This window comes from Tursiops truncatus, chromosome 3 (assembly GCF_011762595.2).
Source record: "Tursiops truncatus isolate mTurTru1 chromosome 3, mTurTru1.mat.Y, whole genome shotgun sequence".
In the NCBI taxonomy this organism is placed as follows: domain Eukaryota; kingdom Metazoa; phylum Chordata; class Mammalia; order Artiodactyla; family Delphinidae; genus Tursiops; species Tursiops truncatus.
The window spans coordinates 145,260,900-145,284,739 of record NC_047036.1 but is presented as its reverse complement, the minus strand read 5'-3'; the positions used below and the strand labels follow the sequence as shown (position 1 = coordinate 145,284,739).

At 49.5% G+C, this 23,840-nt stretch overlaps 1 protein-coding gene across 2 annotated transcripts in view; it reads right to left on the bottom strand.

Moving 5' to 3' along the window:
• Positions 1 to 6,180: 6,180 nt before the first annotated feature.
• DOCK2 (dedicator of cytokinesis 2) overlaps positions 6,181 to 23,840 on the bottom strand; it is a 409,609-nt gene continuing 391,949 nt past the window's right edge. Inside the window, exons 45-52 of one of the 2 annotated variants that reach the window (XM_019945662.2) lie at positions 22,348 to 22,524; positions 20,829 to 20,912; positions 13,479 to 13,616; positions 11,556 to 11,683; positions 10,486 to 10,651; positions 9,327 to 9,447; positions 7,842 to 7,984; positions 6,181 to 6,966 (exon numbers count right to left, since the gene is read on the bottom strand). In XM_019945662.2, coding sequence (XP_019801221.1) covers positions 6,904 to 6,966; positions 7,842 to 7,984; positions 9,327 to 9,447; positions 10,486 to 10,651; positions 11,556 to 11,683; positions 13,479 to 13,616; positions 20,829 to 20,912; positions 22,348 to 22,524 — 1,020 coding nt within the window. In that variant the 3' untranslated portion in view covers positions 6,181 to 6,903. The remainder of the gene's footprint in view (positions 6,967 to 7,841; positions 7,985 to 9,326; positions 9,448 to 10,485; positions 10,652 to 11,555; positions 11,684 to 13,478; positions 13,617 to 20,828; positions 20,913 to 22,347; positions 22,525 to 23,840) is intronic. The other variant, XM_033853554.2, reaches the window with a different exon arrangement.

Here is a 23,840-nt window from a genome sequence, read left to right as displayed (position 1 = left end):
TAGGGTCCTTTTAGAGATGAAATTATTTTAGCCTTTTTTGAGATTTCCCAGAGGTGGAAATCCAAGCCTGAGAAGGGATGGTCTGCCCAGCTTCAGGGGAAACAGTAAAAGGTTGGACAGGTGGGGCCTGAGCCAGCCAGAGATGCGGGGCAGCAGTTTGCATGTTGCAGTCCAGAGGGAGCACTTCTTGAATGAAAAAAGACCATATATTCTGAGCCCCAGATTAAGACGTTTGGCACAAGGCAATAGAACATGAAAAACATGCACTCTGGGGCTGGGTGGAGCTGGGTTCAAGCCCTTCCTTTGCTGTCTGGTAGCTGCATGATCTTGGCTCTGTTTCTTGGCCTCACAAAGCCTCAGTTTGCTTATCTCTTAAATGGAGCTGCACATAGAACCTGTCTCGTGTGCATTTTGCATGAAAAATGATGTGATATATATCAGGTGTAGAGCCCAGGATGTGGCAGACACTGCTGATGAGGAAGAGGGTGATTGTTGAATGCCTGGGTACCAGAGGACGGATACTGACAGGGAGGCTTGGGCAGGAGGCCCAGCATCTATCCTCCTCCACACAGTGTTTTTGCTCTCACCTTGGGACAATCTCGCCAGTTGGGGGCAATGCCGGGGGAGGAGGGAAGGCTTTGCCACTCTTCTGGAGCATGTGCCCAGCAGTCGGCCATAGGCACTGGAGCCCATATGGCTCTAGGAGCCCACACGGGCTCAAGGCCTGCAGAAAGGGTGAATGTGCACAGGCCCCACTCCCCCGGGGCCATCACCTCTGATTTTGACTTTCATGGGCTGGACGACTGTGTGAAGAAACAGGCCAAGGAGGATGAATAACCAGAGGCCGAGGAGGCAGGTGGGGTCTGAACTGGCTGCTGCTGCATCACAGGGCAGGGCAGGGAGCAGGAAGCTCAAGCTCTGGAGCCAAACTTCCGGGTCTCAGTCCTGACTCTGCTCCTTGGTAAGGTAACACCTCAGATAGCAATCAACTGTCCTGGGCCTCAGTTTCCTCGTCTGTAAAATGGGGAAAGGCAACTCCCTCCCAGTGCTGCTCTGAGGACTAAGCCAGGCACGTACGTAGCACGTGCTCCGTGAATGTGAGCGCTTCTCAGGGGCTGGGAGCCTGAGGGCAAGGGGAGAGGCCTCTGGGGAGAGGGCCACCAGCTGGGGCTACACGTCCCCGAGCTTGTGCACTTACCTGCCTTCCCTGGATTCCCCTTTTGTAGGCTTGGCTGCTCGGGCTCTGTTCCTTAGTACACATGAAACACAATAGCTCCTGAGTTTCAAGGTTTCTGGAAGCCTGACAGGGTAAGGATTGGTTGGGATGGGGAATGGGGGCATCTGGGACTAGTTGGCTTCTAGCCTAAGACTATCTGTGTCACGGTTTCCTTATCTGTAAAATGGTGACAAGAGATCGGTTCTCTGCGAATGGCATTGAGCTGTTATCTGGGCCTCCTGTCCTGCCAGGGTAGCAGTGTTCCGCAGCGCTGTCTCAGTGTACTCTGGGGGCTTGCCATGGGGCTGGCTTCTCTGTCCCCAAGTGCGGGCTTCTAGGAGTCTGGCCCAGGCTTTAACCAGGCTGGAACTGATCCTGGGTCCCCTCTCTGCTGCTCCGGTTTCTGGGTGATTTTGAGGCTGGAGAAACATAGGCCAACACTGCTCTCTGGTGGCCAACTCTTTAAAGGCAGGGAGCAGAGTGCAGAGACTGGGTGACATCTCTGGTCAGTGGCCCAGGGTTTCTGAGCCCCTTTAATGAAGAGAAAGGTTCCCAGGACCAGCAGCAGCTTCAAGGAGGAAACATGCCCCCTGGAGAAAAACACCTTAACGCCACTGTGATGGAAATAGTGGGAACTGGGTTGGCAATGGGGCAAAATGCCTTAGAAGGCAGCCAAGGGGGACAGTTGGACTGGTCTGGATTCCAATTGGGCTCCTCCAGTTATATTTTCGGAGTGCCTTGCTGTTGTTTAATCTCTGAACCTCTGTTTGCTCATATGGAAAATGAGGTTAACCAGGGTCACCCCCCTCAAAGGACTGTTGCAAGAACTGAATGAGACGATGCAGGAAATGCCTCTGAAGCGATGCTTGGCAATAGCTCATTCCTTCACTTACTCAGAAAATGCTAATCGAGTCTCTCCACGGCAGTAGTTCTGGGCGTGTTTGTGCAGGACACTGTCAGAGTCACACAGTGTTGAGGCTCACACCCCTTCTCCTTTTGCCATCTTTGTGCAGTGCCTGTAGTTTTGATTTACTTACAATTTTTTAATCGGTTCTCACATTTCTTTTCCTTTGTTGTTGTTTTTTTTTTTACTTAATGAATTTATTTTAAAGATAAATTCCATACGATTTCTGGGAATGGATCATCAGTACCAGTATCATTTTCCATAAATAAAATAGGGAGAATGAGCATTTATTTAGAGCTTACACCATGCTGGGCACAGCCTGAATCCTTGCCTTGTTATCTCATCCAGTCCTCACAGCAATTCTAGGAGGTACTATAATTATCACCATTTTACAGATGAGGAAACTGAGGCAGCACCGGCCTGAGCTTGCTCACTCTGTGCTAGGATGTGAGATCAGCCAAGTGTTAGAGAGGTGATGAAACACACCGGCCAAGGACCTTCTCCTTGGAGAAGGCAAAAGCACTGAAGAGAACTGAAAAGGGAGCGATTTTTCTCATCCTGTGTGTGACAGACAGAATAAGGACCCCTCCCCAAGAAGTCCACTTCCAGATCCCCAGAATCTGTGAATTTGTCATCTTCCAAGGTAAAAGGGACTTTGCAGAAGTGATTAAGTAAAGACCAGATAGGGTGATTATCCTGCACAATCCAGGTGGGCCCAGCGTAATCAGAATTGTCCTTCTAAGAGGGAGACAGGGGAGATTTAATAACAGAGGGGGAGACGTAAAAATGGAGGCAGAGATTGGAGCGATGTAGCCACAAGCCAGGGAATGCTGAATGCCTTGCCACCTTTAGAAGTTGGAAGAGGCAAGGAAATGGTTTAGTGGAATCTCCAGAAGGAACCAGCCATGCTGTCATCTTGATTTTCACCCCTAAGACTAATTTAGGACTTCTGACCTCAAGAACAGTAGTAGGTAAGTTTGTGTTGTTTTAAGCCACTAAGCTTGTGATAATTTGTGACACTAGCAATAGGAAGCTAATGTAACTGGATTCCATGTTATGTGAAGCTGTGACCACGTGCACTGAAGATCCCTCCTATACCACCAGTGGCCTTTGTGCTGCACCTAGAGAAACAGTCTGCTCCACAAGGAGTTCCCCTCCCTCTCTGTCTCTCCCCCTCCCTCCCCTTCCCCCATCTCTGGGTAAAGAACACTGGTTAGAGGCAGTTGCTCTAGCTGGGCTTGGTCACTGATTCCTTTTTTCACTCTGGGACTTGGTGGGCTGTGTTGGCCCCTCTGGGCCTCAGTTTCCTCATCTAGCAAATGGGAAGCAAAGCTGTGTGGATTTCAAGGTCCTGCCCAGCAGGTCTCATATATAGGACCCACCTACAGAACTGATCAAAACCACTCTCCCGGGCCTGTGCCCCAGAGATTCTGACCTGTGAGGCCCAGGTGGGGCTGGGCATAGTGCTTTTAGGGAGCCCCAGTGCACACGCAGCTTAGAGAGCAAGTGATCTGGGGATAAAGGCTGTGTCCCCCATGTTATCCCTTGGAAACACGCTGCTCAACAGCCTGCTCCTCGGACCCCAAAGCATAAAGTCCCTGCTCTGCCATTTCCAAGCTGTGTGACCCAGGACAAGTGCCTGTGCCTCTCTGGACCTGTTTCCTCATTGTAAATTGGAACAAATAATAGTCTATGCTTCAGAGGGTGGTTGTGAGGATTCAACAGTTACTAAAGTGCAAATTGCCAAGAGCAGTGGCTGGCACATAGTAGGTACTCATGTGTGTTGCCCACCATGGCATTCAAGACCCAGCACACACCTGTCTGACCTCTCCCATCCCACGCACCCCACCCCCTCTCTGAGGCCCCGCCTCCGGTTGTGGCCATGTGAGCTTCTCACAATTGCTCAGCACGTGCCTGCCTTTCCTCCTCTCCACCTGGACGACTCCGACTCACCTTCCCATCCTGCCGGGGAAGCCTTCCTCCCCTGCTGGGTCCCTCCGTACCTGGCACACTTTGCTTCACTGTGGGACCCACAGCACCTTGAGGGCAGGGATGGTGCTTTCTCCAGGGCTTTGGACAGTCCTCATCACGTTCGTGAGGGAGGAGAATGGGCTGTGAGCTCTCCTCTTTACTGTGGTTTGCACTGTAGAAATTGGGGCCACAGTGGTGACCGCCCCATGTGTCCCTGTAAATCAGAAGAGTTGATGCTTCTACGCCTGGCCCAGGGATCACCTGCTCTTACCTCTGTGTCTCATGGTCAGGGTCGCTATGATTACCCAGGGTGCAGCTGGGTGGATCTTCCTGTGACCTGCCCTAACGGCAAATCCTAAGATCCCTGGAAACCACACCTACTCATTTGTAAATGTGGTCATTTAACCCTAAGATTCAGGCAGCCACTGTTTATGAGAACCTAATATTTTCCCAAGTGTTCACTGATTTAAACATTTAACACAAAATATGTCATTTGTGTTTAGTTTTAAACTCCATTTAAGATCTGTGTGAATTTGGGGAGTCTGCCGTTGGGATATATTTTTCATAAAATCTACTTCCTTTCCCCCCAGTTTTATAAATAGTCAAAAATAACGGCATCTAACTCTCTTAAGAATTTTCTCATTGGAGTCATTAAGAGTTAAATCTAAGAAAAACAATATGGTTAACTGTGCTTATTATTATAAGAGTTTGGGTTAGTAACCCTGATTATTATAAGGGTTATTTATTATAAACCTCTCAGTAAATAGAAGACATTCATATTTTATAAATAGCTATGGAAGTCTTTTGCATGGTACTTGCACTGCGGGTTTGGTGAACATCAACTCTTGCCTTATCTGTGCTCTGTCCTGACTCCTTCTGGGCAGGAGAAACCCACCCTAACCTCGCTGCCCTACCCCCTTCACAGGGGACGATTCCTTTACCCCCAACGCCTCTGTTCCTCACCTGACCCACTCTTTCTTCCAGAGTCCACCTCTCGCAAAATCCTATGAAGAGAAAAGTTAGCTTTGGGGCTGGTCCTTGCCTCTCCTGATACCCTCGTTATCACACCCTGAAACGTCTCTCATTCTGGGCCTCACCGCTCCGAAGATCTTCCTCTAAGCAGTATTTAAACTTCACCCACGGGACTTCCCTGGCAGTCCAGAGGTTAAGACTTTGCCTTCCAATGCAGGGGGTGTGGGTTCGATCCCTGGTAGGGGAGCTAAGATCCCACATGCTTTGCGGCCAAAAGAAAAAAAAAACCCGAAACATAAAACAGAAGCAATATTGTAACAAATTCAATAAAAAGACTTTAAAAATGGTCCACATGAAAAAAAAATCTTTAAAATAAATAAATAAATAACTGTCACCCACCGCTCACAGCGCCAGCCGTGAAGCCACGAAGATGCCCTGGTGGGTCCAGCTCTTCAGCTCCCTGGGGACACTCCTTTGCGCACGTGCACTTCCTTGCCCCTTTGGAAAGTGAACTCAGCCAGATTCCGAGCCTCTGGGTGCTGTCACCTCACCTTAGAGCACCCGTGATGCAGCCAAAGCCCCAACTACCACCGAAACAGAACCCACTGGACTGTTGAGGAGAGAGTGGAAGCTGGACCGGGCAACAGGGCTGGGGCTTGGTGAGGGGCCGTGGTGGCTACGGGAAGAGGCTGGGGTGGACAAAGGCGACAGACGGCCCATGCGTGAAGGCGTGCAAGAGGCAGCACAGAGTTAAAGCCAAGTTTCCTGTCCAGCTCCTGCCAGTTTGATCCCAGCCTTTCCATGTATCACGTGTATGATCTTAGCTCACACAGCGCCTCTGTGCCTCGGTGTCTTCATCTGGGAAATAATGTAAAGTACAAAACTGTTAACCCAAAATGAAATAAACGAATATTTAAACGAACTGAAGTCGCGGAGAAGATTCTTGGGGGTGGCACAAACAAGGTGGACGGATTTTGCACTGGGATGGGCTGCAGCCAGGTTTCTTAACATCACTGGAGGGCCTGGGCCTGCCCGCCCTCCCGACCAGCCCCAGGAGCAACCTGTCCAGTCCTGGGCCGTAGGGATTCAGCTGATGGAATTATGCAATGAGGCTTGCTTGAGTCATGGAATCGTTTTTATTGTCAGTAAGAAATAGCAACACTTTGGAGATGATCAGCTAGAAAAAAGATGGGTGGGTTGTATTAAAAAATGTAAAGTACAAAACTGTTAACCAAAAATAAAATAAAAGAATATTTAAAAGCGTTTCTGGGGGCTTCCCTGGTGGTGCAATGGTTGAGAGTCCGCCTGCCGATGCAGGGGACACGGGTTCGTGCCCCGGTCCGGGGGGATCCCACATGCCGCGGACAGGCTGGGCCCATGAGCCATGGCCGCTGAGCCTGCGTGTCCGGAGCCTGTGCTCCGCAACGGGAGAGGCCACAACAGTGAGAGGCCCGCGTACCGAAAAAAAAAAGCTTTTCTGTTAAGCTTAGAAAATGATACAAAAATATAGCTCCTTATACCTAAGAAACTGGGCTATGAAAAGGTGTGCCCAGGATGCTGGGCAGAGCGTACTGGGAGAAGGCATTCTTGCTGGATCCTCGTGTGGTTAAGAATCCAGGTGGGGCATTGTCACCCAGCACCTGGGTCACGGGCCCTGGTGACACTGGGTCTGTCACCACTGACAGTTCTGGGGCCTAGATCAGCCCACTCCCTCTGTCTGAGTGCAGGCAACCGATGGACGGTCTCCCCACTCTTAGAGGCATCAATGTCCCGCTGTGTGTCTCCTCTTCTGGAAACTCCCATCCTTGTCTCCCCAGGTGCAGCCCTGGTCAGCAGCATCTCACAGGTCGGTGGACATTAAGTTGGAGGTCTGCTTGCCTTCTTCGGCAGGTTTGCTGGCCAGCTGCGCAGGAGAAGAGGATAAGGAGACACAACCCAAAATGGGGTTCTCATGAGCACCAAAGCAGGGCTTCCTGTTCCACTCACAAGGGCTGCTGAGCTGACCCCTCCCTTAACCCAGTGAGCCTGAGCTGCCGTGACTTTGACTGATGTGACCAGAAAGGCTGTGCCACGCAGTGGTTAGAACACAGGCTTTGCTGTTTCGTGGACCGTGTGAACTTGGGCAAGTCGCTGACCTAACTCTGTGAGCCTGATAAAATCCTCACAGTGGAAGGTCAAATGGGACCGTGTTTGGAAAGGGCTTAGCACGGTGCCTGACTCACTGCACGCTCATGGTGAACTTGCAGTTATTACGGCAGCGGAGTCCTGCTTTAATTGCACCCTGAGGATCAAGGTGGTGAAGGTCAGTGGTACCTTCATCTTGAGCAGAGACTGACAAGTAACAATAGGAGACGGGACTTGAGAAGTCAGGGCTTGGAAACAAAACTTTTAAATAGTAGGGTTCTGTAATATAAGTTGAATAGGAAAGTTCTTCCAAAAGAATTAAAAAGCACTTTTAGCTGCCCAGGTGCAGCAAAGGACAGCTATGGTTTCTCAGGTCCCAGGGGCCCTGCACACCCCTCTGGCACATTCCTGCAGCCCAGCTGGGGTCCATCCTGCTCAGGGCAGCCACCTGGGGACCAAGAGGAGAACTGCACTCTGGGCATTTCTGGCCACCATCCCCACCCTAGGGGGCCCTGTCCATACCTCCCTGAGGGTGACCACACCGTGCACACGCGCATATACGCACGCCCCCATTTTCTCCTCTCTCCGCCTCCCCCTCTTCCCTTCCTCCTCCCCACACCCACCCCCCTTCCTTGCACTTATCTGGGAGCTCACCATCGTCTTGAAGAACTGATTTACTTTCTTCCGCTTGAGCGTCTTCTTGTCGCCTTCTGACAAAGGGAGGAAGATTTGGCTGAGGCGGGGGGATGAGTTGGCCTCTTCCGTCCCGGGCATGCCGGCCACCGAGAGCATGAGGGCTGCGGGAGAGCCGAGAGCCGCCGTGAGCGGTGGGCGGAGAGAGGGTGACTTCGGGGGGCAGATGGGAGACGCGCGGGGGACAGAGATAGCATCCAGGGAGAACAGGCAGGCGACCAGGCAGGAGGCGGGAGGCCCGAGTACTGCCGTGCCAGGACTGTCGAGCCTGTCTGTCCACTGCGCTGAGGCCTGCCCAGCCCCGCACACAGCAGCCTGCAACGTGACCCGATCGAGGCCTCGTCCAAGGGCTTCTGGGCTGGAAACACGGGTCCATGGTGGGGGAAGGCCCTGGCCACTGGGGCCCTGACTTCCTCAGGGAACAGGGCCTTTTGCCCAGGTCGGGGAGATCGTGTGGGCTCACTCTTGTCTTCCAACACGGAGAACCCAGAGGTCCCGGAAGGAGAGCATCTCCAACCAAGGTGTCATCTGGTGATTATGGCCCCCAGCTCAGAGTCACACAGACGACTCTGACCCTCGGTTTTGACTTTGGGTACCTGGGGGTAAGAGCACAGACCTCAAGGGCGTTGTGAGGCCTGCTGCGAGGACAAGAGTGAAACGGCCACATGGGGGTGTCCTGCCTGGGGAGGCTGGGCAGTCGTTAGGGGTACAGTTCCAGGGGCCTCCACTACTTAGTGGCTGGGACAGTCAGGAGATTGACATTCTCAGTGCCTCAGTTTCCTTATCCATACAATGGGGCTGGTCACATGATCTGCTTCATAGGTTTGTGCTGAGGCTTAAATGAAACAACGAAGGAGGAACATTTGTCACCAAGCACAGACTGGCGGACACTAGAGACTTGCCACGTGCCAGATGGAGCGCTCCTGGGCAGGCTACATCCCCAGTCAGAGCCCCAGGTCCCCCTCTGTGAATTAGCAAAGGTCACCTGTAAGCTGCAGACCTCCTCACGACAATGAATGAGTGATGGGGGGAATGGAAGTACCTGTGCATCAAACACTCTGCAACTGTAAGATGTGGCAGCGATTTCTGTAAGTTCCGGAAACAGCTTCCAGGCCCCAGAGGGAAACACAGGCTGAGAGATTTACCAGGGGCCGACTCCCGATCCCTGGGAGGGCCTGGCTAACTGAGAACCCAGGACCACCTGGTGGGACATACCACATTCCCGGTGGATCCTGAGCTCCAGAGTGACAGCAGGCCTCCACTTCAGCCCTGGCAGGGCCACAGAAGTGGGTGGATGTGGGGAGAGCTCAGAGGACAGGGGGGCTGTGAGCAGAGCCTCTTACCCCCATGGTGCTTAGCTCACTTTGCTATGTAGATATGGTTCCCACCCTCCTCCACCCCCAGACACCTCTATACCCCCCGTGCTGGTGGTGGCAGGGTGCATACCTGGGATGGTGGGCATGGACTGGCTGGCGAAACTCATTTGAGAGAGGATGGATGCCCTGGGGGCGACGGCCACATGCTCCGAAAGGTTGGTATCACTCATGAACTCGTGCTTCCTGGAAAGCTGGATGAATATATCATGCCCACATGTGCATACAGAGACACACAGACACACAGACACACACCACAGAGGCTTAGCATGAGGCAGTTCTAGGCCCTGAAAAGTCGGAGATAAAAGTTTGCCATGGCTTCTATGGGCCCCGCCCCAAGTTCATTTATTCTGTTTTGTGTCACTCTATGTCAGCGTGCCATGCATGGTTGCACAGGTTGTATACTATACAACTCTGCTGTGGGGGGGGGGGGCGGGGCGGGGGGGGCATACATTTAGACTATTGTGTGAATGACGCCCCCTAGAATTGTGAAACACAGTCTTGTTTCCGGCCTTCCCCCCACCCCCCCGGCAAGAATAGCCTCTGAGGCCTACTGGGAAGTTTGTGGGGGATTCTTTCGTCGCTGGAAGGCATCTCAGCTGGGCCTTTGCCCTTTCATCCGGCAGCCCTCCCTTCCTAGGAGAGTAAATCCCTCTCCCCCTTCCAGGCTCCCAGAATGCTTTCAACAAACCTCTCTTTCAGGGGGAAGCTGGGGTTGAACCCAGGGCTGTCTGGTACCAAGTCTCATATTAAATAGTTATTCGTTTATAAGACAGTAACTCTTAAAGTCAGGGCAGTGAGAAGTTCATCTCTGCATCCCCAGCTGGGCTCCCGGTCCACTGGAAGAGCTTAGCAGAGTCTGAGACGTCAGTGGTTAGAATGGCCCTGGGGTGGGGATAGAGGGCCGAGGTGGAAACACCTGGCCCAGCCCTGGGAGGGCGGCTCTCCTGCTCAGTGGTGGACCGGGCAGCCTCTCCCCAGCCTCAGAGTCCTCTGCGATGGTAGGAAGGACAGAGTGACAGGCTGGGTCATACCCCACTCTGTCACATCCAGGCTGCAGGGGCGCCAGCAAGCACTTCACCTCCCTGCCCCTGAGATGCCACCTCGGGAACCCCACTTCACCGTGAGGGTGAGGCTTGAGCGGCGCACGTCTCGGAGCCCCAGGCAGTGTGCCGGGCGTGCAGTGGAGATCTGCCGAGGGTGTCAGAGAAGATCCAGCCTTGGCCACTCACCCGCTTCAGGTCTGCCGTGGCCTTCTCGTCCGCAAACACCACACTGCTTCTCTTGCTCCTCTTCTTGGACCGCCGCAGCTTGACCTCTGGCAGAGTGCTCCCTGGGGAGATCGGCTCCTCTTGCTCCACTTTCGGAGCCTTGGGAGGTGCTAACTCCTGGTCGAAGCTGAATGGCAAGAGGGACAGCAGCAAAAACTGCAGTTAAGAGCTTCAGTGGAACTGTCTTGCAGGGACCCAGGCTGACTGAGCTGTCACCACGGGGTTGGGGGGTAGATCAGCTCACCTGGCAGAGTTTGGGGAGCCACTTGCTTAATTTGCAAACACTCAAACTACAGGGTAAAATAAAATTGAAGGTGGCGGGCCCTAAGACTGGTGATAGGAAGAGAAAACCGGTTAAAAATAGGGATCTGGATTCAAATCTATGCCACTGTTTAGCCAAATGACTTTGGGCAAATCACTCAACCTCTCTGAGGCACGATTTCCTTTTCAGTAAACGGGGGTGTTTGCAGCAACCTTGCAGAGTAGACAAGAGATGAGGTCAAGGACCCCTTAGCACATTCTCCCAGAGAGAGTTCTCCATCACAGGATCTGCTATTGCATTAGCTGAGTCGGGCCGGGTCACGCAGATGGCTCCAAGAAAGTGGAAGGGGAGAGGCTCTTCTTGGCCGAGGAGGGGAACCCCGACAGAGGTATAGGCAGGTACAGGAGGAGGAGCTCTGGGATGGGGAGCTGGTGGGGACGGGAGCCCCAGCAGAGGCAAGAAGATGAGGAGCTCAGGCTGGCTGATGGAGGTGGCTGGACGGGGAGCCTGTGGGCTGTGCGGTGTCCTGCTGGGTCCTCAGGAAGGGCCACCACACCTCTCTGGGCCTCGACTGACCCGCTAACAACGGCAATAAGGCGCACAGGGTAGTTGTGAGGGTTTTGATGAGGTGCCAGGTGGGGAAGGACTTTCAAACAGAAGGGCACGGAGATGTAGAAGGACGGCCAAGGACAGAAGGGCAAGAAGCGAGGCTTTGCTGAGGGCTAGGCTGGTGCAGGGGTACGGGGGGCTGCCTGGGGTGGGGACTGACCTCTCGGAGGTGAGTTTGCTGGGCGTGCTGCAGTCAGAGCTCGTGGAAGCCATGGAGATGATGGACATCTGCCTGTAGGAGCGCAGCATGGACCGAGGCCGGCCCACTCGCCTGTCCTCGAATTCGGGCTGCGGGGAGGAGGGTGTGGTTAGCAGCCAGGTCTGCGTGGGGCAGAGCAAAAACTTCCTGGCTGGCTGAGGCTATGCACAGCTGTTTAATAAAGAATTTGTCAGGCCTTTATTCCTGGTTCCTGGGAGGTGATGTCTAAATCCTTGCCATTTCCCCACTGGTAGGAGTGTCTTTTGTTTTTCATGGTGGCCCCTTTACACTGATGGGAAGACTCAGGATGGGGGCTGGCCAGAAAGAGCAACCTTGTGATTTCAGGGCTGGGACTCTGGGCCAGATAATATCAGCTCAGCCTCTGGGGAGGAAGGGGGACTGGAGATGGATGTCAACCACGTGGCCAACGATTCATTCGATCATGCCTATGAACCCCAATTAAAACTCCAGACACTTAGGCTCAGGTGAGCTTTCCCGGCTGGTAATCACACATGGAGGTGCCAGTAGGAGAGATAGTGACATGTCCTGAGGACACGAAGCTGTGTGTTTGGGACCCTCCCAGACCTCACCCTATGCTTCTCTTCATTTGGCTGGTCCTGATTTGTTTCCTTGCTAATAAAACTGTAATCGTAAGTACAGTCATCCTTCAGTATCTACGACCTCCGAGGATACCAAAATCCAGCGATGCCCAACTCCCTGACGTAAAATGGCACACTATTTGCATGTAGCCTGTACATGTCCTCCAGTAGAATTAAAATCCCCTCTAGATTACTTATAATACCTAATGCAATGTAAACGCTATGTCAATAGTTGTAACTATAATGTAAATGTGACATAAACAGTTGCCAGCACAGCAAATTCAAGTTTTGCTTTTTGGAACTTGCTCGATTTTTTTCCCCAAGTATTTCTGATCCTCCGTTGGTTGAATCTGCGAGTAGGGAACTCATGGATATTGGAGGGAGGGCCGACTCCTTGACTTTTGTGAAATTATCAGACCTGAAGGGGTGGTGGGAACCTCCAGAGTTGTAACCAGTTGGTCAGAGGTGCAGGTGGCCTGGGAACCCTGGTGTCTGAAGTGAGGGGAGTCTTGTGGAGGACTTTGCCCTTAACCTATGCAATGTCACCTAACTCTGGGTGGTTGCCATCAGAACTGCATTGGGCTGTCACACAGGGAGTGCTGGAAGAGGCGACCTGTCTCATGGAAAAACTGTTGCGCCAGAAGATGAGACCTGAGTTCGCCTCCATGCTTTCCAGTAACTCACTTCTCGTCTCTGGGCCTCAGTTTTCCCATCTGTAAACTCAGAGGGTTGGGCCAGAAGGCCTCTGAAGGACCACACTGCCTTGCCGTTTTATGATGCTACTTTCTGGGGAAGAGGATAAAGGAGAAGTCCCGTGAGCACCAGGCTGATGGCCTCTTGAGGACTCGGAGCTTGTGAGTGGCCCAAAGCGCTGGCTTTGCAGGCCAACAGAGCCGGGGGCAGTGACCTGCACTCACTTGTCATGTAGCCTCTGGCAAGTCACTTACACCTAGGAACCTCCAGAAGAGACACAGGGGGTTAAAAGTCACGCCCAGGCTTGTTGTGAAGACAAAATGACCTACGTGCTTGGATTAGACCCGGCACGTAACAGGTGCTTCACCAACATTGCTTTTATTATTAGCACGGTCCCTTGAGTGCTAAGGCCTCAATTTGTAACTGGCGTTTATCTGGGGTGACTTTTGAGGGACCAAGTTTCCAGAAAGGTTCCTTGGATTGGCCCTGGCACTGCTGGCTCTCAGGTCCTTCTCCTCAAGGGCAGGTTCCTTGGCTCCAATCTCATCCTCCTCCCTGCCCCACCCCTCCCGGCCACAGGGACCACCAGTACCATCTCTCTGACACCGTACTCCTTCTCCACCTTCACTTTCAGGTTCTTGAAACATTCCTCCATCCGGTCGTGGAAGGGCCGCAGATTTTCTGACACCCTTTTCTCATGGATCTTAATCCCAGCTCCCAGGAAGGGGATCTGGAGAGAAAGGTGGTAAATGATGAGCCAAAGGTTGGCCACCGGGCCCCATGGAGCTGGTGGAAGCAAGTCTGCCTGCTGAGAATTTGTTGAGGGCTTTAGGGTCTTGGAAACCTTCAAGCGGGGTCACCAACCCTGAGAAATGGGAAAGCTGAATCCTTGGGGTTTGCTCTGAAAACAAGACCTCTAGGAGAAAGACCTCCGGCTGCCCTTGCCCCACAGGAGGGCTGGACGCCCCCCACCCCCATTAGAAGCCATGTGTTAGGGAAAGTCTGCACCTTATAGAATCTACTGAGGGGCAGAGTGTGAGACCAGAGGAGAGGACTCTCTGTTGCTTTAACTTAAAGCCTTGCCCAAGAAGTTCTTGGCAATGCAAAAGGGAAGGTATGATTGTCAGAGGCTGGGAGATAGGAGAAGGGAAGGGTTGAACAGAAAAGGAGGAGTGGGCACAGCCTGGTCTCACAACACAGGAGATCCAGTGATACGACCTCATGTGGCTGCTGAAGAAAGATACCCAAACTCCAAATGTGGAGTTAACCAGCCAATAGGGAGTTTTTAAAAAGTGATGTAAAAAGCCTTGGGAAGATGAGAGGGGAAGAGATAATTGACGTGAGACAGTTAAGCTCTTATATTATCAACAGAGGGCAGGGATGAGGAACCAAACAGGAAAATAGGGGGTTGGTCTGCACACTAATAGACAGTGAGACCTTCACTTTCCAGTCCCCAGATTCCCAGCAGTGCAGGAGCCAGGAGGACCTTCATATGCAATAGCTTGAAGGGTCCGTCCTGGAGAAAGTGAATGGCGCATGTTATACAGACGTCTGTGGATCACTCAGTTACCATATGTAATGCCGTCCAGGCGACAATACCTTCTCTCATATGCACAGAAATTCATTCAGCTTTTTTAGTGCCCCACTCTCTACTATGAACAGACTGCCAAGGATCACCAGGCATTGAAGGAAATTCTCCAGTGTGAAAGACAGAGATCAGAACCAACAGACAGGAAGAAAAGCAAAAAGGGAGGGAGGGAGTAAGGGAGAGAGGAAGAAAAGAATGAATGGACTAACGTGGAAGAAACAGAGAATGAAGAGAGCTTAAGAAAACTTTATATTTTTTTAAATAAGCAATATATAGAAAAATAAAACATTTTCTATCCATGACACAAGACAAAGATTTTATTTAAAAAAGAAAGGAATGGGACTTCCCTGGTGGCACAGTGGTTAAGAAATCACCTGCCAATGCAGGGGACACGGGTTTGAGCCCTGGTCCAGGAAGATCCTACATGCCACGGAGCACACCACAACTACTGAGCCTGCGCTCTAGAGCCTGTGAGCCACAACTACTGAAGCTCGAGTGCCCAGAGCCCGCGTTCCGCAACAAGAGAAGCCACCGCAATGAGAGAGTAGATCCCGCTCACCACAACTAGAGAATGTTCGTGCGCAGAAATGAAGACCCAGCACAGCCAAAAATAAATAAATAAATTTATAAATAAAAAGAGAAGGGAATGATAATGGAAATACTACATACAAAAACTAGTGAGATATAAAGTTGCTAATGGAGATAAATGTATAGCTTTAGTTTTACATATTAGAAAAGACAGAAAATCAATTAGCTAAGTATCCATCTCAAGATATTAGTAGAAGAACAGCAAACTAAACCCAAAGAGAGTAAAAGGAAGGAAATAATAAAAGTAAGCGTGGACATGAATGAAAAAGAAAACAAACTGACAACACAGAGGATTGACAAATCCAAAGGTTGGTTCTTTGAAAAGACAAAAACATTGATAAACACCTTAAAGGGCTAATAAAAAAAATAGAAGGTACCAATAACCAATATCAGAATTTAAAAAGGAGTATCACTATAGGAAGTACAAGCATTATAAAAGATCATAAGAGGATATTATAAAAAAGTTTATGTCAATAAATTTAATATTTAGATAAAATGGACAAATTGCTAGAAAAATACAACTTACCAAAAAGGGGACGAAAGAAATAGGAAATCTGAAAACTATTAAATTAAATACGTACTTTAAAACATTCCTGGCCCATATGGCTTCAAAGACAAATTCTAGCAAACATTTAAGGGATAAATAAATGCCAACTTTATACAAACTCTTAACAATTTTTAAAATAGGGAGTAATTTTCAACCCACTTTTTGAGACCAGGGTAACTTTGTTACAAGAATTGAACAAGGATATTATAAAAAAGGAAAATTATAGGTTAGTATCTCTTTTGAGCATAGACACAAAAATCCTGAAGAGCATATTTTCTAATAGAATCCAGAAATATATAAAAATGATAATACATTACGACCAAGTGGGATTTATGTCATACATGCAAGGTTGGTTTAGTAGTCCAAAATCAACTAATATAATTCACTGAATTAGCATAATAACGAAGAACAACAATATGAGTATCTCAATAGATGCATAAAAAGCATTTGACAAATTAAAAATCCATTCAGGATAAACCAGCAAACTAGGCATAGAATGGGACATCATCTTTAAAGCATCCCACTCTGTGAAGTACTGACTCTTGCCCTGATGTGGGAGACACCGGAACAGAAGAAGTAAAACTTTTTATATTAGCAGATGATATGTTTGTCTGTAGAACATCCAGAAGAATGTACAAACAATTTGACTTATTAAGTGAATTTAGTAAGGTCGCTGGACACAAGGTAAACATACCAAAAAAAAAAATTGTGATGATATTGAGAAATTAAAAAAAATACCATTTTTAATAGTTAAAAATATCAAATACCTTAAAACAAATCTAATAAAATTTGTGAAAGATCTTTCCAGTGAAAACTACAAAACTTTGCTGAGTGAAATGAAAGAACTAAAGAAAGGGAGAGAGATTCCATATTCATGTACTGGAAGAATCAATTATCATTAAAACAGAAATTCTTCCTAAATTAATCTACGTGCCTAATATATTCCTATCCAAAATCTCAATGTGTTTTGGGGGTGTGTGAAAATTGGCAGGCTGATTTAAAAATTTATATGGAAATACAAAGGACTAGAAGGACCAAGACAAATTTGAAAAAAAAATTGCAGTACTGTCACTATCAGATCTCGAGTTACTATAAAGCTACAGTAATTAGGAACAGTATATGGCATTGGACAAACAGACCAATGGAATAGAGTAGGAAGTCCAGAAATAGACTGACATCTATATGATCACTTTATGTCAAAGTTGGGAAAAGTAATAGTCTTTTCAACAAATGGTGCTGGAATAATTAGAAATCTGCATAGAAAAATAATTTACCCCTTACTTCATGTCAGCCAAAATGGATCATACACTTAAGAGTATAGGACAAAACAATAAAACTTCCCAATAAAACACAGGAAATATCGTCATGATCTTGGGAGAGCCAGAGATTTCATAAAGTGAAGACAAAAGTAATAATCATTAAAAAAATTGATAAATTGGACCTCATTAAAATGACAAACTTCTGTTCTTCAAAAATACATCATTAGAAAGTAAACAGATAAGCCACAGACTGAATGAAGATATTTGCAATACATAGATTTGACAAAGGACTCATATCTAGAATAGATATAAACTCCTATGAATTATTAATAAAAAGACAATTCAGTTAATCAGTAAAAGATCTGAACAAACGTTTCAAAGAAAGGCTATTCAATTAGCCAATAAACACATGAAAAGGCGATGAACACCGCTGCTCGCAGAGGAAATGCAAATTAAAATTAAACTGAGATACCACCTCACAACCACCAGAAAGACTAAAATTAAAGACTCACAGTATCATGCGTCAGCGAGAATGTGGAGCAACCCAGATTCACAGAAGTTCTTGGTGGGAGTGTAAATTGGCTCAGCCACTTTGGAAAACTGCCTCTTGGTATCCAGTAAGGCTAAAGATAAACGCGTGACCCAGCACTCCCACTACTAGAGAGAGAGTGAGGACGCTGAGAGTTTATGCCCATCAAAAAACACGAACGAGAATGTTCCTACAACTCTGTCCACACTGTCCAAAACCTGAAAACAACCCACCATCAACAGGAGAATGGATAAATACATCGGTATATTATTGGTATATTGTATAGTCACACAACGGATACCACTTAGAACAAAAAAAGAAAAACTTCTCTTGCATGTAACAGCCTGGATGAATCACAAAGGCGTTACAGTGAAAAGAAGAAGCCAGGCACACAGTAACACATACTGTGTAATACCACTTTTATGACGTTCAAGAACTGACAAAACTAATCTACAGTGATAGAAGTTTGGCAGTTATCTGTTCAAGCCAGATATTCTAACATAGTATAACCGAGCAATTCCACACCTAGGTATACATCCAACAGAAATTGTGCATGTGTGTGGCAAAAAGACACACACAGAGATGTTCAGAACAGCACGACCTGTAATACCCTCAAACTGAAATCAACCCAAATCTCCATCAGTTGAAAACTAAATAAATATGTTTTGGCACAGTTATACTGTCCAGCTGCATAGACGATTATACATCAATGAAAATGAATCAATGATTGCTATGTACAACAAAATAAATCAATTTTGAAACATAACAGTAAACAAAATAAGTTAGACACAAAAGAATGCACACTGTGTGATTCCATTTATATATAGGTCAAAAACAAGCAAAAGTAAACTACAGTGTTTAGCAATGAGTGCTTGGGTGGTTAAAAAGTATTTTTACAAAGCAAGTAAATGGTTAATGTAAAAGCAGGAGAGGGGTCGACCTTGGGGAGGGCTGGCAATGACTAAAAGAAGGCACATGAGAGGCTTCTGGGTGCTAGAGGAATTCTGCTTCTTCATCTGGTGGTGGCCACGTAAGTGTACAGTGACAACTCGGTGTGCTGTGTATTTTTGTTATGTGTAGTTTTCTCTATGTAATATATCATGAAATGTTTACAAGAAGAATGTACTGTAGACATCTTTCCATGCCAATAAATAGAGAGAAAATCTTTACGAAGAAAAAAATTAAGAAGCGATCACTCTTGAAAACCATGAAATCTTAAACACATAATGTACTTTGCACTTCTAGCTTCTGTTGGGTTGCTAGCGGTGCAAGTACATCTCCCTTTGAAATCTAAGGGTCTCGTGTTCTGAGAAGATCCAAAGTGAATCTGGCTTTGGCAAACCAAGATCCAATCTATAATTAAGCTCCAAGAAGGGAGGGAGGGAGCAGGCCCACAATTTTATCCAGCGCTTTATTTCTGTTGCGTGGCACACAGTTGGGACTCAAATATATATAAGTTGCAAGAATGAATGGAATAAAATGAAGAGCTAATGTGCTGTGTGTAACGTAAAAAAGGTCACCTTCACCCTGCGCAGGGCAGCGTCTTTTGACTATTCAGGATGCTGGACTCTGAGTGGGAGGAATGCGGCCCAGGGCAATCCCCTTTGCAGGCTCTTAGAAGCTGTAACATCAAATACATGCTTTCAAAGTCTCCTTCCTTTGCTTGTGGTGCCCCTCTATGAACTGCAAGACTTTGGAAGAATTTCCTTAGAAGGCACGGCCTGCTATCGGCTGTGCTCTGAGGCCACAGTCTGGTCCATGCTTTGGGTGTGGTGAATACAGCCCGGAGAGTCCACTACCAGGTGATAAGACATGCGCAGCAGAGAGGCCCAGGACAGTGATATGGATTGAGAATGACCCCCAGCACCCAGACACATTTGTGTGACATGTTAGCCCTCCCTGGGGCACCCCAGAAAGAGCTGAGGAAGGGAACCAACCAAAGCTGAGTCTTCCTGCTTCCCGAGCTGGGGATGGGGAGCGGGGCGTATCATTATTTGAGTATTAAAGGGCACGATGACCTCAGAAGGCTGGGGCTCTTGGGGGTGTCTGGGTTTCACAGGTGGCACAAGGTAAGAAGGGAGAGAAAATTCCGGACTCACAAAATGCATTCAGGAGAGTGTATCTGCGCAGCGCCTGGCATTTTATTTTTAAGGCCGCACTTTGCATAATTTGGCAGAGGCAGAGAAGGACCTGAATTAGGAATCCTTATTTTAAGAAAAGAGGCTGCACCCAATGCTTCTCACTCCCTAATTCCCCTAGAGTAACAAAAACTCCCTACCCAGTAGCTCGCTTTTCTTTGCACTGTAACTGGCAAGAAGGGAGGAGGGAGGGCCAGCAGCTGCAGACGCTGCCCCCTGCTGCCCTGCTCGCCTCCCCAGCCTCCCCCCAGCGCACCCTCCAGAGCCCACCCTGTGTCCTGGGTGCTGGGTGGCCCGTGGAGAGCAGGGAGATGCTTGAGGAGGGGCTGCTGCAGGCCTAGACCAGGAGCCTGGTCCTCTGAATGCCTCTGGGCTAGGGGTCTGGGGATTGTTTCTTCTCTAGGGAGTGGCAGAGAGCAGGAGAGAGCAGGAGGGAGAGAAAACACGGGAGAGGGAGCCAGAGAGAAAGCAGAGAAGGAGGGAGGGCAGTGGAGAGAGATGCGCAAGGGAAGCAGAGCCAGGAGTGAGGTGTGAGGCGGGCAGCAGAGACAGGCCAAAGTCAGAGAGGGGACGGGGAGAAGCAAAGAACTTCCAAGGAGAGGAGAAAGACAGAGACACATGCACAGCAAGAGTCAGAGAGAAGGAGATCGCGGAGGGAAGGGGCAGAGGGACAAGGATGCAAGGAGAGGGCAGATAAGCAGATAGCAGGACAAAGCGGGCGGGAAGGACAGTCCTTCCAAGGTGCCAGGCTGGGCTCCAGAGGGCTGAGCAGCTCGTGCAGAGTGCAGACCCTTTGCCTGAAAACCAACCAAACCGAGGCCTCGATTATTTTCGAAACCTGATATCCATCTGAGCACTGTCTGCAACAAAGTGGGTCAGCCTTAGTAGGAGGAGAGGTGGGGTAGGGGCCGAAGTCTTCCATTATCTGACTGGCGGGTGCTGGGTGTGGTGGGAGGTGGCGGGAGGTGCGCGGGACCCTGGCTTTCACTTCAGTCCCCCTGGGGGAAGCCACCTCCTGAATTCAACATCCAACAGGGCAGTCTTAGCAACACGCAGCACAGCGTCACTGCCCGGCGCCAGTGCAGCACCCCAAGGGTGCAGGGCCCCAAATCCCGCTTCCACGACGCACCTGCTCAGGTGAAGACAGAGTCAGAAGAAAGGCCAAAAGCCAGAGGGCAGGAGAGCAGTATGGAAGTCGGCCATACCGGCCAGAGGCTAGCAGAGGGCAGGCAAACCGGGGAGGGGAAGGGACGGACACAGGGCTGGCCTACCCCCAGTCCACCTCTGCTTTACCTGCCACGCAATCAGGTCCTTGAGGCAGCTCAGCTTGTCCTGGTCCTCGGGGTGGTCCCTGGTGTACTCTTCAGTGAAGAAGGCCTAGCAGGACAAACAGACGTTGGGGGTTTCCTGTTCCTTTGCCGTGGACCCCACGACCCACCTCTCTGGCACCGGGAGAGGGTTCCAGTTGACAGGGGCAGGAATGAGGCCATTCCTACGTGGATGGGCAACAGTCAGGGACGTGTAGGGACTGACGTTTCCTCCTCCCGGGGCTCAGATCGGTATCCACTGGGAAAGGGTCACAAACCCCAGGAAATTGTTCTTGAAGAGGGGTCTCTGGACCCGCAGCAGCAGCATCACCTGGGAACTTGCCAGAGATGCAAATTCTCAGGCCCCACCCGGACGTACTGAATCAGAGCCTCTGGGGTCGGAGGTGGGGTGGAGGCAGCTGTGTGTGAAGAAGCCCTGCTGGGGATTCTGCTGCACAGTCAAGGCACCGTCCCAGGAGAGAGAACTCAGTGAGGAAGTTCACCTGGTGGGCTTTCCAGCTCACCTCCCTCATCGTGTGTGACCTTGGCAGCCCCAGCTCCTTCTCGGCTCCTGTTCTCAGTGTGTGCACGTATATACACAGACATATCACCCCTCAAGGCTGAACAAAGGATTACCAATGGATGACTCTACGGGGTGTCCAAGGGTAGCTGGAAGGACTAACCGGAATTACTGTCCGTGAGTTATACTATTGTGCCGTATTCCTAGTTTTACATCAATGGATGACATAGAAAAGATAATAGAGTCCATCATGAGACTTATGAGAACGAAGAGTCCATTTTTCCCTCAGCGTCCCATTAACGTATGGCCCAGGTGAGAGCCAAATAAGGACTTTCTATTCTTTTTCAGAGCTGGGAAAAGTTATGTCTCCTTATTGAGTAATTATTTTCCCCCAGTGGAAAATGTGACTCATATAACTGATGGCGTTTCCCTTTTCGCCACGGACACCAGGAGCCTCAGAAATGAAATCTGTGGCTGAAATGTGTGGGGATTTCTGGAGGGTCCTTATGACCTGAATATCTAGATTACAACTCTCGCTTGAGAGTCGATCTCCCATCCCTTCTGTATTTTCACAGATTCCGTGTTTCATTCCTTCCCATTTCTGGAGCTCATTTCCATCATCTATAGAAGAGATGGCTTGACACAAGTAGCATGTACTTTGATTTGTGGTGCTTGACTTTTATGGTCTGGCTCGTGGACATCCCAGAGCCTCCTCTTGACAAAGGTATCTTGATGTGCCCAGTGGGATAAGGGATCTCTATGACCCCTGACAGAGCATGGCATTGAGGGTGGGAAGGAGATGAGATGAGAGGTGAAGGAGATGAGGCTAAAGAAACTCTGGAATGTGTATGAGGTCTAAACAAGCTGAAGTGTCCTTCTGAGGGAGAAACAGCCACAGTAAGATGAGTGGCATGCAGCTGTGTCTGCTCTGGGCCCTCCTGCCACTGCTCTGTCTCCACCAGGGCCTGGAGAGGGGAGCCCTCACCGTCTCATACTTGGCGAACCCTCCCATGACAGCAGGGTCCACGATTCCATTCAGGAGCATGGAAAGTGGGTTTATCGGGAGGCTTTCGTCACTCTGGTACTGGTTTATCATCATCAGGATCTTCTCGTTGGCCGCGGACATGGTTTCGATGGCGTTCTCCAGAGGGCTAATTGTGGTCTGTTGAAAACGAGATCAAGAAGAAAGGGCCTCAGCAGGTCGCTTTAAAAATAGATAAAATGATTGGTATTGATTTCATTTGGGGTTGGAATTCAAATGAGGCAATGCTCCCCAAGGGGCTGTAGCAGGCTCTTGTGGTAACTACTGAGCCCTGGGGGTTGCCGGCTGTGTGGGGAGAGACAGGCTGAACCTGTGCTTAGCAAAAGAGGGATCTCCCTGGGGAAATGCAGGCAGGAAGTGTCAGGCACTCGCTGGGGTCTCAGAGGCTGGGTGTGCTCCAGGGAGGGTTTTTCTTCTTACTACCTGGTGAAAGACGCTCCAATTCAACCCATCTGGTATTGGTTGTGCACCTACTATGTGCGAGCACTTAGCTGAAGGGATTAGAGCAGCTGACGATGTGATCACCCGGCCTGGCCCACAGTAGGTCCCGAGACTTGTTATATGAGGGGTCACTGCTCCAAGGTAGATTCGGTTTAGTTGGGAAGATAAAACTAACCACGTCTTCAACACCTCTTAGAAAGCAAGATAAACACAGTGCCATCAGGTGCTAACTGGCATAACAGTGGTTCCCAAGAGCATGGGATCGAGAGTAAAACACTAAGCAAGAAGTCTGCAAACTTTTTCTGTGAAAGGGCCAGATGTTGTGTGTGGCAACAACTCAACTCTGTTATTGTAGGAAGAAATCAGCTACAGGCGATATGTAAATCTATGAGCATGGTGGTTCCAATAAACCTATTTACAAAATTAGGCGCAGGTGGGCTCTGGCTCATAGGCCATAGTTTCCTGACTCCTGAACTAAACTAAGCAAATAAAAATGAGTGCCAATCTCAGCCATTTTCTCTGTGTGACCTTTTGGGCGAGTTTCCCAAACGTTCTGAGCCTCAGTTGACTTACTGGTAAAATGAGGATAAGAACATCTACTTCAAAAAGTAGCTGGTAGGGCTTCCCTGGTGGCGCAGTGGTTGAGAGTCTGCCTGCAGATACAGGTGGCACGTGTTTGTGCCCCGGTCTGGGAAGATCCCACATGCCGCAGAGCGGCTGGGCCCGTGAGCCATGGCCGCTGAGCCTGCGCGTCTAGAGCCTGTGCTCCGCAACGCGAGAGGCCACAACAGTGAGAGGCCCGCATACCGCAAAAAAAAAAGTAGCTGGTAGTTACTGTTATCAACTCTTGTAGGTGTCAGGACAGGGACTAGCAGCTGTCCTGAGAAGGGAAGACTCCCTGGCAGGGTGGGTGGGGCTGGAGGGAAGGGTGAAGTAATCCGGGAAAACTTCATGGAGGCAACCCTAAGTGTTACCATCTGTTGAGTGGTGGTGCT